Below are 18,366 nucleotides of genomic sequence, written 5' to 3' on the forward strand. Positions count from 1 at the left end.
AGTAGTATTGGCTCAGTGGTGTATCAATGCATATCAATGGTAATACATTTGCATATTTCTATTGAATAATAGGCCTATATAATTTTAAAAAGATCGTCGTAAAGTCATTGATAATACACAACACTGTAGATTTAAACAATTGATAGTTCCTAAATAAAAGAAGTGCGTACTATTCACTAAGTTTCCTTATTTGGGGACGGAGATGACGTAACTACATTGTGGCAGACGATATTTTTACTAACAAGTGAACTGGAATGAACACATCCGAACACCGAATAAATGAGTGAATACCGACTACTGTGACATTTTAAAGGATGTCCGTACGACAACAAACCGAGGACAAATTAACATCAATTAGTCATCATATTAACAATTTGCAGACAGCCTCAATTGTCAACTATTAACAACCGAACTAATTTGCTCATAATGAAAAACCAGAAACAAAACCAGATCCTGCTGTAACGTACGTTACGGTATAAAGAAATATAAAATACCCCTTTTTTACACCGCCAGCAAAAATGCGGAGTTGATCCGGAATTGTGTAACCCGGAACGCATGAATGCGGAAATGTAGGCCGGTGTAAACGACGTAAAATGTTACCCGGGTCGGCGGTGTAAAAGGCAGTTGCAACATATTAACATCTTTTTCTTCATGTTTCCACACTGTACAATATTAGTTTTCGTTGTGAGACAGTGTTCTGTCGTAGTGTTAGTTTTTGCTGGAGATGACGACACACAACTGGTGTTAAAAGGTGCTGGAAAAGTTTGAATAAAAGAAATCGCCTATTTCTAGGTATTGGAATAAATAAATCGCAATTAAAGCGGCAACACAATTGTTAGCGTTCATTGTTGCTACAGTCTACGTTGTGACCCTTTTACCATGTAGTAGACTGGGCACGTGGAAATTAAAAGTGGCTAGATGTTAATCAGGTAGCAACTACAATGTCCTGAAAAAATTATGTGTGCTACACGTATATAACAGTTGTTATTTTTAATATAATACACAGAAATTTCAGACACAAAAATATGTTCAGGCGGTTTATTCTCTTAACTGTATTTTTAACAGCCACCAGTAATTGTCAATTTAAGTGCGCATTACACACATAAGATATCTTTTATACAATAAAATATATATGAAAATGTGTACATATATTGCTAATAAATAATTCATGAAACTGGTAGACTAGCTACACGCCTGCGCTATGGCAATGAGTAGGGCAATCACGTGAAGTGACGTTCTTAATTGTGATTGGTCAAATCACTTGCAATGGCCAGATGTGTAGCTAGTGGGAAGCCATATTAATATTCTATATGTCTATATTTCTGTTAAACAATTACAATCTTGAATCCATGGAGAATATGAATAGCAATCTTCTCTCCATAAATAGTAGAAACATTTTCCCCTATTAAGGGGAATGCCGAGACACTTTCACATGAAACGTACGAGGGGCAATATATGTGTTAACACTATGGTACAGCCAAATTAAAATGATTATATTATATAAATTATTTCATAAGTTTATCTGAATACAATTGATTCAATTCAATGAATTCTATATTAGCTAAATTAATTATAAAATAACAAATTTTCTTATCTAGTACTGAAAGAAGGGCCAGTAAAGCAAGTATTTATTACCTTAATACTAGGCCTTCTTTCTTACAACCCAGTTCTACTATCAGTGGCGTAACGCAGAGGCCTGAGGCCCCTAATTAAGAAACCTAAGTGGCCCTCCAAGTTCCAATGCTGGAGGCCTCGGGCATTTTTAGGCATATTTTAATGCCTGTTTTTTCCTCTGGGCACTGCTCATGGGCCCCCATAAGGTCCGGGGCCCCTGGGTTTAGCCAGTGAGCACTCATAGCCGTTACACCACTGTCTACTATTAACTATTCAAAGAAGGTGCATATAGTGTATGAATACAGTATGTACCATTAAAAAGTTTCATCAGATTAGAAATTCATTTCAGATATAAATCTGTTAATTGTGCAAAATAAGATTTGTGTGGACATTTATTGAATTAGTTATATATTATATAAATGAATACCAGATTGAATACACAAATGAATGGTTAATGAAATGATTGATACAGTATACAAAATGGAATAGTAGAGAGCTTTCAGATTGTCATCATCTGGATATAGAAATTCAGGCCATGTCTTTTAAGGTGAGCGAGTACGATCACTCACCTAACACACTCCTAAACTGCCCTTGAGGAGTGTGATTTACAACACGCTTAAATTTGGTAAACTTCTACACACCAAAATACAAAAAGCACACGTACAGCATTCCTGAATGTATTGAGGAGTGCAATTTGTAGCACACCTATAATTTTCAAGACAAGCCCTGGAAATGGTGAAATAGGTCAGAATAGGCGGTTTCAATTTATAATTCAAAAGATAAGACATTAGGTTCAGCACTTCATTTTACCATTTTAGGCCCTGGACCCCACTATTTCAAAATCCTGGATTCACCTTTGAATTGAGTGAAAAGGTGCCACAACTCCTCTCATGGCAGTGTATGCACACAATGGTTAACTACTAAAGCTCTGTCTACACTATCAAACTTTATGTGATGTGATCATATATGGACCTGATGATGTCATATCACTACCATATTTGGGCACATCACACTGTTTTGTCACATATAATTTGATAGCGTAGACAGAGCTTTATCGAAAGATCCCTATTTGTTGCACTAACGCACCGGATTATTTGACGTTTTTTGTTCAGGAATCAAGTAATGTTATTGCTCAACAGAGAGCGTTATCTTTACCACTGGTGTATACAGGAATATCAGTTTGGTCCTCGATGTTAGTACCATGGATTGTTGCCTTGGCAATGTCTTCAACTTTGACCTGTGGTCCACTTTCTTTGGTGCAGCCTCGTATTGAAAGATGAATAATTCCACCCTACAGGAACGAAGTGAAGTTTTATCATGTACTGTATCATTGGATGTTATCCTAGATCACATAGTTTTGAAATGTATTTCAAGAGTTTTGTAATTATATTAGATGACACTCGTGACCCTGTATATATATATATGTTTATTTGTATTGTTTTATTATGTTTTTCAATTGACAAAATAAATGAAATGAAAAAAAAAAGAAATAATAATTAAAAATGTCAAATATTTCTTGAATAAACAACTTGTGACATACCCCTGCTCCCTTGTCCCAAGCAGTTCCCCCAGGTTTTGCTGAGTTTATTCCTTCCCTCCGACAGATCACACCACGTCCCCCATCCACATAATCTGCCAAGATCCACACCTGCATAATTTAAACAAATCAAAACTTCATTACAAACCATTAACACGGTCATCATTTTATCAGGAGAAATAAATAAGCTACCATACACAAACATTAATACCATTTATTTTTCTTGAAGCTCAGAAAGTTTACCTGGTCTTTTGGTCCGACAGAAACCTTCCGGACTTTTTGACAAACATGGATCCATTTTGTTCCTTCAGGAAACGTTGGTGTAATATCCAGTCTATACCACAAGTTCACTAGACAAGAACAATCAAGTTAATCAATCAGATAAGTACACAATTAATAAATAAAGCAACCAGTGACTTACAGTAGAGCCTCTATTAAGGGACCCAAGAAAGTGTTCCTAGGGGTGTCACTTGAATAGGGGTTGGTCATAGTGTTAAAACATATATTGACTCTTTGTTTCACAGGAAAAGTGGTCCCTTAAAATGGACCTGAAATGGACTTTCGATTTTCAAGAAATTCACACATGTTATTTAAATGTATCAAATTAGCACAAACCCATACAAATAAAAACAAAATGTATAGTATTTTGAGTAAAAACGAAATTTTAAGATACCATGGTAAATTAGCGAAAATTACTCACGCCATTGCAATATTCTATTTCAACGGCCGTCGGAAGCCTCTATATTCACGACGTCACATATACACACGATGATATCGAGAGCGTGTATGCCGCCCGATAGTCGGTGAATGATCGACGGCCTGGAAAGATACGCGAAGCGTTGACACTAATACTAATTTATTCTAATGTTGTTGAAATATAGGTCCCTAAAATGTACTTCGTTTGTTCAAAAACCCGAATTTAGAAGGCCTACCTCCCAAACCTTTACTAGGCCTAGGCCCCCAATCCAGCGCGCGGAGTCGATCCACCACCCACATCATGCGGCGAGGCTCCGTTTCCAAGGACCAAAGCGATATCAACAACTTGCTGCGCTCATTGTCAAGCCAAAGTAAAATATGAATAAAATTCGTTTTCGAACTGCCTGATTCGTGACAAATAAATTATCATAATTATCTCATATTACTAATTTAATTCTGCTAAACTAAAAACTAAAGAAACTAACACATTTTAGCAGTACAAATTACGAACGATATACAAAATAATACACGAACGACGGAAAATATGGATACGCATCATTGCGCACGGAGCTGTATCCCGGACAACGTTGCCAGGCCAACTTCGGTATTGCCAGAAAAAACCCGTTGATTTTAAGATTTTAAATCGTCATTTACTCGATGAATAACCGTTTATACGGTAATAATTTTATCTAAAAAAATTCTAAATACGTTTCTGCAAATGCACAAGCATTTTTTAGAAAATACTCCATAGATTTCAAGAGTTATAGCCAAAAAACTGCAAATTGTCCATTGGAGGGATAGGAATATATTCGCAAAGTGACGTCACCCGCGAATTTTTTTGATTTTCAAATGGGGCTTTCCCCAAAAGGGCCAATTTATATTTTGTAACACTATACATTCTAGCAACACCTAGTAGCTCCCAAAACATCATTCTAAAATGAAAAAAATCGAAAATCCATTTCAGGTCCATTTTAACAGGGGTGTGCCTTGAAAAGGGGTTGCCATAGTGTTAACTTCTATTTCCCCTCGTTTGTTTCACAGGAAAGTGCCCCCTTAACAGGGGTGTGCCTTGAATGGAAGTTTCTGAAATGAGGTGTTCTACTCTAGTTTAGTTTATTTCTTCTTATAATATCAGTTGAGTACTTACTGTGAGAATCAATGGCAAACACTGAATTAGCACCAGCTGAGATATGCTTCAGAGGTGCCACAGACGGTGCACGCACATGAAACCAGGCACTGCCTACAGGGTTGGACTGTGTCACACCATTGCGGTAGAAGGCTGAACCATCGCGACCTAGCCCCCAGATCTGGTACCTACCACCGATGGTGATGGCCTGGAAAGGCTGGTCTGTGGGAATATGCTGCCAGGAGACACCCTGTAAATATGATATAATAATAGTTATAAATAAAAGTAGAATTTAATTCAACCATAGCTATATATCACAAGCACCAGCAATATTAAAACCCATTACCACCATCACTACCACCACCAATAGCACTACAACCACAGCCACCACAACACATTTCTCGCCACCATACATTAGCCTACCTTTGGGCACTGCTTTGTCACCCCAAGCCGTGTTATTACATCCCCATTTGCAGCCACCGCCCAAAGTGCAATAGACATGTTCCATTCCTCATGTATATCTGGTTGTAATGAAATATCAAGAAGGGGCAAAGTACCTGCTTCTTGCCACGGGCCAGTTGTCACCAGTTGACATTTCCTAAATGGATAATTATTATTCTATTATACAGTATACTATAACCTTACTTTGTGTGCACATCTTTATTATATAGCCACATAATTATAAAGTGTTAAAGTTAGAACAGTCTAGATTATTTTGAATGTTATTGTTATTTAATTAGCAACAGCATTTTTTTTTTTTTAAATATCTGACATACCTAACCCATCGCCTCCGTCGTACAACATCTCTCCAGTTTTTTTCTTTATGAAAGGTTCTGAAATAAAAAAATCAAATATTAATACATGGTCAAACAATAGAAAGGGATAACACTTTTGAAGGAAGAACAATTAAACATGAATATATTCATTGTATTAAATTAAAGATACATTGTCTTCCAAAAACGTAAAAATGAAGATTAATAAGCAAACAACAACAAAAACATTTAAACAATTATTTTTTCAAGGGGAAAATATATCTTTAAACTACAATGTGGTTGTAAATTGCTTTAGAATTTAAATTTCTCAAGTTCAAAATCAATTATTTTGATGTTCAGTCAAGTTTATTAGACAACAAACTACAAAAAAAGTCCAGAAAAATAGCAACAGCTTATCACAAGCCTGGACCCTGCGGAGATTATAATGTTACATACGGTACAGTCTTTTAAAGTTAACAATAATATTTTAAGTAAATTCTACCACTATATATATAAATTACTATCAGATCTTGCTTTGGTTAAACTATGGAATACAGGTAATTGTAAAAGTAACAATATTGAGTAAACACTAGCGTACTAGAGTACCACTCACTTTGAGTATGCCCTAGTGCTGGCTTTTGATCTCATCTTCTTCGGCATGATGTTTAAAGCGGCAGAGTACATCGGGATTCCAAACGACATGAAAGACATGTCATTCTCGCTGTCCATAGAGTAATGCATTGTGGGTAGTAATAATCCAGATTAAAATGAATGCCAGATAGTTTCTTTCAGTCTATACCCCAAGTGTTAAACCAAAACATGTCTCACAGGTGTACATGTTTATGAAGGCATAACTAAATGTGTATACCGTGTGTTTATATCTACTACTATACTGAACATGTTTAGGATCACATAACCCATATGTGTCCTACATGAGTCTACTAAATAGTATGCGTCTACACACATTCTTCATTTACTCATACTATACACGTCTATATTCAACATGACCACAATGTGTCATGTATGCAGATTTAAGCTCTGTCTATACTATCAAACTAGTTTGATAAAAAAGTGTGATGTGCCCAAATATGGTAGTGATATGCTTAAAAATGGTAGTTATATGACATCATCATGTCCATATATGGGCACATTACATTTTTTTGTCACATAAAGTTTAATTGTGTAGACAGAGCTTTACAGTATATACCATAAATATGTAGACCAGTATTTTCCTATGAATGTATTTAGCCCTACAGTAGTCTGAAGACCATTGGCATGCATGAACCATTGATGTCAGTGATTTCCTAGGAGTTTGGAGCACCTCAGCCATTAAACCATTTTGTAATTTGCTTAAACACAATGATTTCTATTACAAACATGCACACATTTACCAAACCTATTAACATATAATTTGTACCCAATATAAAAAAACTAGTAAAAAAGACTACTTTATACCCACAATGCATCACATCCAGGACCATGTCATATGAATTTTATGAATGGGAATTTAATGTTGCTTTTACATGAAAAATGCCGGACTCGTGAAACAGGTTTAGATAGAGTATAGATACCATGAAGTGATTAAACATCAATACTACACCGTTTCAAAATCATACAGACTTAAACCAAGATCTACTTTCATTATTATATATATATATATATATATATATATCTGCTACAACAAGATTTGTGCAATGATAATGACCAACTTAAGTGACAAAAAAAACCTAAATAGAATACAGTAAAAGTAATAAGATTGTTCATTTCACAGTATCATTTTTGTCTACTATTTCTATTATGTAGTTGGCAGTATTACTGTAGATCAATAATACTGTAATATAACATCAAGAAATGTATATTGTTGACAACATAAAAGATATCACTGCTGCTAAAGAAGTTTAAATTAAGTTAAAATTGCTTCAAAAACTATTTTTTTCTCTCCGCCCATAATTTGTGTTGCGTATATGAATTTATGTATTCATAAAATTGTTTACTTTAACTGTTCCTATAGACTATATTCATTATGCTTAAGCTCTGTCTACACTATCAAACTTTATGTGACAAAATGTGATGTGATATATTTAGACAAGATGACCATATTTGGGCACATCACACTTTTTTTGTCAAACTAGTTTCATAGTGTAAACAGAGCTTTAGATTGTTATGTGTATATTCTTAAAACTAACACTAACCTTTTGAAATCTCGACTATATTGCCATCCCTCTGGGTCGGTTCCCCCTGATATATTGAAATCAACTGACCAATCCGTAATCTGTAAAAATAATTGAATAAGAATCAATAAAATAGATATGCAAGGCATGTACTTGTATGAACATACGGAGTCCAGTGTTGTAAATGAAGCAATGATATACATACCCAGTTCCAGTGTTGTGACGGTGGGTTGACTTTGTCCTTAGAACAATCCTGCCGTCCAGATTCATTGCTCCATGTGTAACGATCCGTTGGGAATCCCCTAAAAATAAATAACACATACACATGAATAGAAACTATTCTGCCTAAAACAGAAGAGTGAGAAAAGAATAGTAGAAAATGAAAAGACGAGAAATATGATAAGAGAAAACAGATTGGAAAGTTTAGAAATCAGGTTGTAGTGGAGCTGTAACATGCTTGCCTTCCTGACCTAGTGCAAGGGTTTTAACTCACAACTCTTTCAACCCCACTCCCTAAGCATCAAAGACTTAGTTTATTAGCATGATACATTATAAAATAGTTTATCCATCCTGTAATTGCCGAGTTGCTTGCTGTTGGATGCGTATGAAAAAAAACAAATCTCACCTGTAGCTGAACCCTTCAATTGGGTTCCATCGTTGGTTTTCATAGATATAAATATTCTTTGTGTCAGTCTGCGTGTTAATCCCAACTGTACTACTATCAATACCTAAAAAGAATACATAATTAAACAAGTTATACAAATATTGTGTTCCCTGCAATTGGATATTTGTCCGGAAACTAGTAGTAGCCACATCTAGCATTCATTTAAGCTATAAGTATTTTCATTGTATCAATGTGTTTTGTTGGGGACCCATTTGGAAACAAGCTCTTGGGCTTAAAAGGTTATCCCCTGCTTTCCATGTTTAATTTCTCAAGGTTAATGTTTGTATTATTCTATGTATTTATTTTCATTCATATATCATGCTGTCTTATAAATTGTACTGTTCTTGGAAGGTAATAAATATTACTTACTTTACCAAGTACAACAATGCTTACCCTTAAATATACCACCACCATAGCCACCAGTATACACCCAGGGTGTATGGTCCATACCAATCGCCCACACAACACCGGCGGCACACGACTCAACTGTTGCCATGTGACCTCCAATTTGACGCCAAAACCTGATTATAACAGACCAAAGATTCATATTTAAAACTTTTTCCAACAACTACCACTACCAAGTCTGGCTTGGTAGTGGTGTTATATTTTGTTTTTTACTAGTTATATTAATAGATGAGTAACTTGACTTACATTCTGTTTGAAGGAGCAACCTCTATATCTGACATTGTTTCGTGAACGAAGACATCCCCACGACATGACACAAACCAAGCTGCTCTGTTTGAGGGCGGGCCATGCAAACCACGGACCTCGCAGCATGCTAGACTCATTGCTGCAATCTATGATCAAAGAAATATAGGATTAATTTTGTATTGGACGTAACATCAGTATAAAATATTGCCTGGTAATGGAGGAAAAACTAAGAGAAAAACTATTGTTATTGTCTATGCCACAACTCATCTACTGCAATTAACAGAATGAAAAGTAGAGCTAACATCCAGTAGAATAAATTAGAAGATTAAAGTACGCTTTGAAATCACAAGGTATTATAACACACACAATGTACTTACCCATTCTTTGACCTCCTTATGCGAGTTGCCTCTGATTTTGATAGGCTTCCTATCCAGCACCCTCTTGCCAGTGTAAATACCAAATGCTGGCCTGTCTGAATTGTTAACTTCCAACACACACGTAATCTCACTCAGCAGATATTGTATATGCTATGTAGCCAAAATAGGTCAAAATTATAGTATTAGAAAATTCAAAAAAGAATTTCAATAATTGGGATGTCCCCTGAACAGTAGTTGGCCGTTGTGTTAAAACAATGTATTTCCCCTTGTTTATTTTGTGAAACGTGTCCCCTTAATAAAGGTCAACCCTGAATTGGGGTGTAGTAATAAATTCAAAATGTCCATGTAATGTGGTTCTTAGAGTCTTTAAATTTGTTACATGAACACCACTTACCCTTGATTTCCCATAAATGGTATAGTGACAGGTAAACTTGCTATGTTTAATTCCTTTGCCGTCGAGTTCTTTCTCTAGCTCTATTGTACAGTCTACCCATTGGCGTCGCCGCCCTTCTGTTACATACTGCATACGCCCAACCTTAACCCATGAACTCTGAATAAAAACCGAAAGAAAAAGATATTTAAAACACCACCATTTTAGTAGTATTGTATAACACAGTAAATTCATGTGATTGTATATTATTGACAATGATGTTGACAGTAATGATGATAATGATAATTATGATGATATTGATTATGTTGGTTAGGTGTGAATCATTACAATACTTATCCTACCCTTTCAACAGCCCTCTCATAGTGCTCAAACTTGGCTGTTTCCTTGATCCTTCGTTCCTGCAATCTTCTCAACACTAGCCATCTCCATGCACCTTCCTCAATTCGGTTGTAAGCTGCGTTATTCTGCTGACCTGAAGCAATATAATTACATACGATAATATAATGTATTGTGTCAAATGTCATACGTAAATGTCTGTCAAGATATAAGCCCATACCCAAATGTCTCAAGATATAAGCCCATACTCAAATGTCTCAGATATAAGTCCATACCCAAATGTCTCAGATATAAGTCCATACTCAAATTTCTCAAATATAATCCCATACCCAAATGTCTCAAATATAATCCCATACCCAAATGCCTCAGATATAAATTTTAAAAATATCCGAATGCCTCAGATACAAGGCCACATCAAACAAACATTATTTTTACTATACTTATTTGAGTTGTGAATATGTGAGGAGAGCAGAAGTAACTAATGACATACATAATATTTAGCAAAGTTGATTGACTTACTTGATTGGAACCAAGACATTGGAACACAAGAATCCACTAAACATCCACCTCCACTGATAGCAACCCACTTCAATTCTGTTGACACATCCACAGAGGGCGTGCTCTCCATTACGCTTTCCTCGCTATGAATTCTACTCATCGGACTCCCCCTCTCGATATCGATCCCACTATCTTGCGTCTCATCCCTATTGCACGTTTCTTCAGCATTTCCAAGTTTCTCGTACGATTGAATTACATCTATGGCGCTATCATTACAATCGAGTTCGGAATTTTCTAGATTTGCATCATGAATTGTTTTCTCAGATTTCACATTACATAAGTCCTGTTCGTCATTATCTTCTGTAGTTTTATCAGTTGCGTTCAAATTATTGCACATTTTATTCCCTGAATTATCATCATTTAAACTCACTTTTGATAAATCTACTTCAACATCTACATCATTTTTATCTTCATTATCATTATTCGTTCCTTCAATAACATCATCGTCAGAAAAATCGTTCACAAAATCAATGATTTCATCCGTGGCGTCTGAATGCCAGCTGGTTGTTCGTTCAATATGTTTCGCACTTTTAGTGTCTTTTAAATTTGTATTCAAGACCGGACATTGAGGAATGGAAGGTGTTATATTAGGAAGACTAACGCACGCAACGTTGCTATGATTATTCGGAGTTCTAATACCATTAACCGGTACTTTTTTCGTATTAACAGTCATTTCTCTTGGTCCAGTATCCTCCGTATAATTTATTTTTCGTAATCCATCTTCTAAATCTTGTAAAAATTTAATCCCCATTGTTTTAGAACAGTTTGGAGCAGCAGAATTCAACTGGAGTGATTTTGAGTCCGGTATATTTGCAGGAATAGATGAACTACATACTGGAAGCAACTTTGAATTGTCACAGTCATCAGTGACATAATTCCTAGGCTCTGACGATGTGTTTGATATTCGTCGACTAAGACCACTTCCCTCACTGATGCCAACTGAGGAGGTTTCAGTGAGGCTTGTAGTGTCAAATGGTCCCCATTCCTGAAGTTCAATACCACACCATTCACGACCACTAGGTTCACTTTGCGTGACGTTAAGTCGAAAATGTACAACACGATTTTCTAAGCCTATTGCCCACACCTATAAATAAAAAAAGAAAGTTTTAATAACAGAGCACTAATAATTTGAAAATTCCTTTCTCCTGTAAAGGCCCATTTACACAGACGAGCGGAAACTGTAATAAAAATATATAATCTTTGTTATCCCATATGATCATTTACACAAAACGCGGAGATAGATACAGATTCTACATGGGACAAGCTACACGGTTTCGCTTACCATTACCGCTTGTCTGTGTAAACTGGCCTTAAATCTCTTTCATAATTGTTCATAAAGACCAGAAAACCTTCCTCACCTGATCATTGGGTCCTAGAGATATTGATGACATACGACCAACCATTAGCACCCATGAGTCACCTGTGGCATACCTTTTATCCAGCAGGGCCTTTTTGGCATCAAATTCTGTCCGAAACCAAACCTGACAATAAACAAGAAATGAATCACAATATTATGATGGACAATGGGACATTTACAGACGACAGGAAGAAACAGGAAAAAAAGATGGTTTCTGCATTTCTCACTTATATGACCAACTCATTTCACCTGAAAAGCCGAAGAACTTCAACAAATCGCAGACCAAGTTTACTACTAGGGGCGCTAACATCTAGTCATTGCCAGATGTCAAAACGTCGCACATGTACGTATCTATTACTGGTTTAACGTAAAGAATTGTATACAGAGGTTATATTTTAGTTCTATGTTCAATCATGCAAGGTTTTTTTTTTGTATTCCTTGAATATTCATATTTAGTCATGAATATTTAAATGACAATTGTTACCTTATAATTAGTTGAGATGGCCCACAATGCAGTTGAACCAACTGTCACCTGACAAATCCTAATATCAGGAGGTGGCTGTACATACTCCCACCTTGTCCCTGAAAAAAACAAACAAAAATATTCCAAAAATTGTGCAACTAAAGCTGTCTACACTATCAAACAAGTTTGACAAAAGAAGGTGTAATGTTCCCAAATATGGTAGTATGACATCATCGTGTCTATATATTGGCACATCACATAAAGTTTGATAGTGTAGACAGAGTTATTCTAATGTTAGGGATTATGATTTTAACGATGATTTTGATCATTATGTCATGATACTGACAATGTTAACAATAATAATCTTGATGATAATTGAGGGCATAACATTTTTATACAGACACACTCACCAAATGGATGATCTCTGGACACACCAATGCGTACAACTGACACACCATCCCAGGTGACACCCCACACGATTCCTGATGGCCCAACAGAGATTTGAACCATTCCTTTGCCATCCTTAATGGGGATCTCCACCCACTTTATACCTTCAGGACTTTTCTTATTGATCCCATGTCGACAGAAGACCTAGAATATATAGAAGAATTCAATTCAATATCTTATTTCCACATATACCACCCCCAATGCATGTTTGCATATTTAAGATCTGTGCTACACAGAGCACAAATCATTAAGTTAATAATGCACCCTTGACAAAATAATAAATAAATATTTACAATAAAAAAAAACGTTATATATAATTAGGTTTGAAAATCAATATTTACTGCAAACAGTCATGTAATATATACCAATACAATATTAAATATTTTAATAGCAAACAATTAATTATATTTAATTTTTAAAATTATAAATCTTCTTTATTTTATAAGGACAACCTTAAAAGACAACACTATCAAACTACTGCAGTTACTGCAGTAACTACATTCTCTTTCAAATGACGGTAAGATTAAATATTTTAATTTTTAGTGGCTGTAGTGACAATAAGGTAATTTACATACAATGTTGGCACAATTACCATATGTTTACCTTCCCTAATGCTGTTATTGTCCATACAGTAAGGAAACCTTCTGGCTGACCTGCCAACTCATAGCCTCCTACCGCCAGATCCATAAATGGTTCTTCAACAGGGTCTGGATGGAGACTAGGTACCTGCAGAATAATCAAAATTATTTATGAATACAAAGTAAAGAGATCAATCGCATAAGCTATTTCATTTAACATTTTAATTATTTAATTAATTATGTTAGATATAGATATAGATTTAATTATTAGATATATAAAGTACAAAATGAATAATGTAGTCTAAATATTCTGAATTTACAGTATTAAGATAGCCCTGTTCAGCTTATCTGTATGTTAACATTTTTTATATTTTTATTGCCAAGTTGTTTAAAGAGTGTTTGTGCCTGCAACTATAAAATCCTGAAGAGACCTATAAATCTGAGCTTGAATAACAATAAAACAGAAAAAAGGGTATATTCGTTCAGTAATATTGTAAATATAATTCAAAATATGATCAAATAAGATCATGATTATTTTATAATTTTATCTTTCCTCGCTTTATCTTTAGCTAATTATTATGAACTATTATTATTTCATCTAATTTCAGATAGGTTAAGGTCATTACCAATAAAATCCACTAAAAAAAAATTCTGTTAGTGCTGTAAAGTACACAACTTAAACTTAATCGAAATATTGTGTATAATTGGGGAAAATGTATATCCAATAGCCCTACGTGCTGAATCAATTAATTTCAATAATCTATAAGTAAACTAAAATACTGTAGAAGAAAACAATGATTTAAAAAAACACAATAAAGAAAAACGTATTGGTATGTTAAAAAGATTTTCTTTTTTCAGATTTTGGAAAGTTAAGATGATCAATATTGGTAAAATAAAAAGTACATGAATGCTAAACAATTTTGCCTTTGAATCATGAATGATTTAGTTCATAATGCTTGCTGTTCTTATCCTAAGTGTGGCTCATAAAATTTAATAAAAGGACCATATTGATTTTATGAACCTTTCACCCAACTAGTCATCATTAGCATTGTTAGATTTCCCTACTGAATATAAATGCAATATTGTATAGTGGTTTTAACCAAGGCAATCTAACAACAGGATGCTGAGCTCTGAAGATTAAAGGGTTTATCTGTGGCTGCAACACGATCACTTCCACGCCCCTTAACAGACACTGCGCGCCACGGAGAATATGTACATAGTACAGTACTGTCGGTATTTGTCGCAGCCAGACCTAAGATCAACGGACTGTTACAAGTTTCTATTTTGGCAAGGCAAGCTCAGTGGCCTTTTGTTAATGTTAGATTGCCTTGTTTTAACTGTCTTATAGTACTTATTTGATAAACTACTTTAATAGCTGGTCAAAAGAAAATATCAATTTTTATATACTAATAGTTGTCTGAATCTTACCTTTGCCCAAACGTCCATTGCGGTGTACCGCCGATAACGTATCCATTTTCTTCGCCTAACGCAAGAGTTCCATTTCTTATCAGCGGTGTAGCGATCATTGGCATTGAAGTTAACAGCATATTGCCATCCCTTACAGGGAATAGAAATATGAATTAGAAATTGGTCAGATGTTTTGCCCTACTCTGACGTAATTTGTACTTTATACTAAGTACATTGAGAATACTTGCCTGACACAAAGCTATTCCACAGTAGTTACAAACAATTACAATGATTAAGAAAGACGATATTATTGCATGTGTGTAACAAAATGGTACGTTAACTACTGTTGGTGTAGAGAATAGAATTTTAAAATACATACTGTATCCCAATGAATTACCAAGTTTGTATCTTTTAAGCATAGTTGTGTGCATCACAATTAACTGGACTAGTTCACTATTCATGTATTAACTTACCCCTCTTCCTGTTGGTTGTCCTCTTATATTCTCATCTATATACCAGTCGCCTTCCCAGCTCCAGTGCTCTGAGGGAAGACAGAATAGCTGTGGTTCAACGGTGGTACGTGATCCAGTTTCATTACTCCATGGATTGCGATCCGTTGGGAATAGAGAACGAGGCGAGAATCCATGGATTGGGTTCCATCTCTGAATAAAATAAATATTATATTTCTCATCAATTTTTTTTTCTGTATTTTAAAAATATATATATTAAAGTAGATACATTGATAGAGGACACAACAGCAATAAATAAGATGTACAGTAACTAATAAAGTAATTCCTCTAACCTGATTTTCATATGTGTATTCTTGATATCTGATTGGTACGTCTGTGTTGTGTACATACACATATACATGTTGGTTACAACCTAAGCCCCAAGCACATTGTTGTACAGCTGAGATTCGCTTGAAATCAATGTTCCGTCCCTTGAATGCGTTGGTTCGTAGCTCCCAGTACTGATTCTCTGTGGAGAGAGTGTAGGCTTTACCAAAACTATCCACTCCCCAAAGGTACGACACTACCATGGTGTAACATAGGCTGTAGAAAAAGAGAATACTGTAAAACATGCATGTTTGAATGAATTTGAATATTTATTATTACAGTGGTATGAGTACGAAAAGGGGAAAAACAATCGTTTCAATTTTAAGGCAGAAAATAAACAAAAACTTAGGCCTAAATAATAATATTTAATATTATGAATTTGTTTTTAAAATTCAAACGAAATAAATGTATGTTCACAAGAAAGTTTTTAATTACTTTAAAAATAATAAATAAGCCTATACTTGGTGTTGTGCAAACAAATCTGATTTAATATGGCTGGCTATGCTAGGCCTACCTTTATAAATAAAACAGGGGACAACATCTGTCATCAGGAAACGACTACACAGTCGGTGTGTGTACTGTGTGTGACGTATGGACTCTCGAGCTAGCCTAGGCCTAGTGACTGGTCTAGTAAAATAAACCGGGCCTAGGCCTAGCCTAGCCAACATTCAACCTACAACATTGTTAAACTTTTAAAATAAGACCAGATAACAATTTATTACATATACATACTTTCATTCAAACTTTCAATGAGATGAACCATGCACAAATACATTATTTTCTAGTAAAACTGCTAAAAATTAACTTCCATCAGTCGAAACCCAACAAACAACCAGCGCGAACTTTTTTACACTATTATTTTTTTATGCAATATATAAATATCGAAAAATATCATATTAACACGGCCCGACTACTAGATCAATCGTGCCATTCCATGATTTATGATTTATAAGTAAGTATAACTGTATAGCGCCACTTACCTTTTATTCATCGGAAATTACGAATAGGTTAGACTTCAGTGATTCAATTTCTTATAGGTTTTTTGTGATTAATTAGATAAAGAGATAATGATTCCTTGAAAAACAGCATAAACTACGAGAGGAAATCCTGTAAACATTTTCTCACAATTTAGATACAAACAGACTGAAAATGATTAGTTTTTATTAATAATTTATTGTTTATCGTATTAATAATAAATGATTGATTGATTTTATTCCATATTCAATTAAAATAGTCAAAAATAGAAAAGTACAAGGAATACCTGGATAACCAATTAAGTCGACAATTAAAAATATGTCAACTTATTTACATTGGAAATACGTTGACATATTTTATGGGGTTTAAACAACAGGACAACAATACAGTACATGATCAACCAAAAAATTGGCCTATAACAATTAAATATTTAACATTGTCATATTTAATACAATTTGGTTGGGATTTAAAATAAGCATACACTTGTCTCTGCTTGTCTCAATCCACTAACATAAAATTAGCTCATCAATATCAAGCAAATTGAAATTATTGTATTTATTAATATTACGATACAGTTACAATTATTTGTTTGAATTTTCTTGTATATACGCTATCGGCATATGGTGTCCCAGTGGTATCTTGAAATTAACTTATATTCGTGTTTAATTGGAAAGATTCTGCATTGTGTCAAGTATAATTGTTTGCATAATAAATCTCTCAATCATTTTTAGTATCCATCACCAACTCATTAAGTTGGCTACCGCCCTCTACCGCCCCCCACTTTTAAAGCAATGACGTAATTGTATTTCATAATTTGGATATAATATCGTCTAACAATAATATTTGGTCAATTTTCTCAATTCACCAGTATTATCGACCAAGGTTAAAGTGATATTTTGGCATATATAATGGCAATTATGGAAATAAATAAATACAAACTCATGGCACGGCAACAAGCGCAGTAAATCTTTGGTCCTCTCGTGCCTCTCAATCAACCTAACTCATCATATTCATAGAGATATTATAATATCTCTATGACCTACTACTACAGTACTATTCTATATTGACTTCACGTACCATCAGGATTATCGATTATTTAGCACATTTTGTGTAGGTATAGCATTCTTCTTGCACGAGTTAATAACTGATCATTAACGAATCGATTTTTTTTTCAAATCCGTGAATTCAATCATAACACTACAGCAGTAGGCCTACTACTGTAGGCCTATTATACAACATTTTGAACATGTATTAGGCCAAGGACTTTTAACTGTTGTTTAAAATCCTTGATTTAGGCCTATATAAAAGACGGATGAACGCACAGAATGGATTAAAAATCACTGCCGTGAATTAAACCATGGTTATACCTCCATGATTAAAACCTAGGCCTACATCAACATTTCATTATACGACCATAAAGAATTTACATT

At 34.7% G+C, this 18,366-nt stretch overlaps 1 protein-coding gene across 2 annotated transcripts; it reads right to left on the reverse strand.

The window, feature by feature from the left end:
• Window positions 1-1,024: 1,024 nt before the first annotated feature.
• LOC144839122 (tectonin beta-propeller repeat-containing protein 1-like) lies at window positions 1,025-16,786 on the reverse strand. 2 transcript variants are annotated; one of them, XM_078694431.1, is made up of 24 exons: window positions 16,694-16,786; window positions 15,928-16,177; window positions 15,599-15,787; window positions 15,147-15,275; window positions 13,744-13,866; window positions 13,104-13,284; window positions 12,715-12,812; window positions 12,232-12,354; window positions 10,835-11,957; window positions 10,321-10,451; window positions 9,983-10,138; window positions 9,589-9,738; window positions 9,212-9,357; window positions 8,954-9,081; window positions 8,522-8,624; window positions 8,102-8,198; window positions 7,918-7,997; window positions 6,339-6,446; window positions 5,750-5,806; window positions 5,397-5,571; window positions 4,995-5,223; window positions 3,395-3,501; window positions 3,155-3,262; window positions 1,025-2,905 (listed from the first exon to the last, which is right to left on the reverse strand). In XM_078694431.1, exons 2-24 carry the CDS (start codon window positions 16,162-16,164, stop codon window positions 2,747-2,749), a joined length of 4,137 nt encoding a protein of 1,378 aa, XP_078550557.1. In that variant the 5' UTR covers window positions 16,165-16,177; window positions 16,694-16,786; the 3' UTR covers window positions 1,025-2,746. The 2 variants fall into 2 exon arrangements, with proteins under 2 accessions (XP_078550557.1, XP_078550558.1); XM_078694432.1 differs by lacking the exon at window positions 6,339-6,446.
• Between the last annotated feature and the right edge of the window lie 1,580 nt (window positions 16,787-18,366).

Source organism: Antedon bifida, chromosome 4 (assembly GCF_963402885.1).
Source record: "Antedon bifida chromosome 4, ecAntBifi1.1, whole genome shotgun sequence".
Taxonomy (NCBI): Eukaryota; Metazoa; Echinodermata; class Crinoidea; order Comatulida; family Antedonidae; genus Antedon; species Antedon bifida.

What these genes read in the sequence shown, in the direction of transcription:
- LOC144839122 (XM_078694431.1), bottom strand. Translation starts at nt 16,164, where the DNA reads ATGGTAGTGTCGTACCTTTGGGGAGTGGATAGTTTTGGTAAAGCCTAC. An exon ending in CCATTTATGGGAAATCAAGG is followed by an intron (nt 9,739 to 9,982) that starts GTAAGTGGTGTT and finishes TTGGCTACATAG; the next exon opens with CATATACAATATCTGCTGAG. An exon ending in ATAAGGAGGTCAAAGAATGG is followed by an intron (nt 9,358 to 9,588) that starts GTAAGTACATTG and finishes CTTTGATCATAG; the next exon opens with ATTGCAGCAATGAGTCTAGC.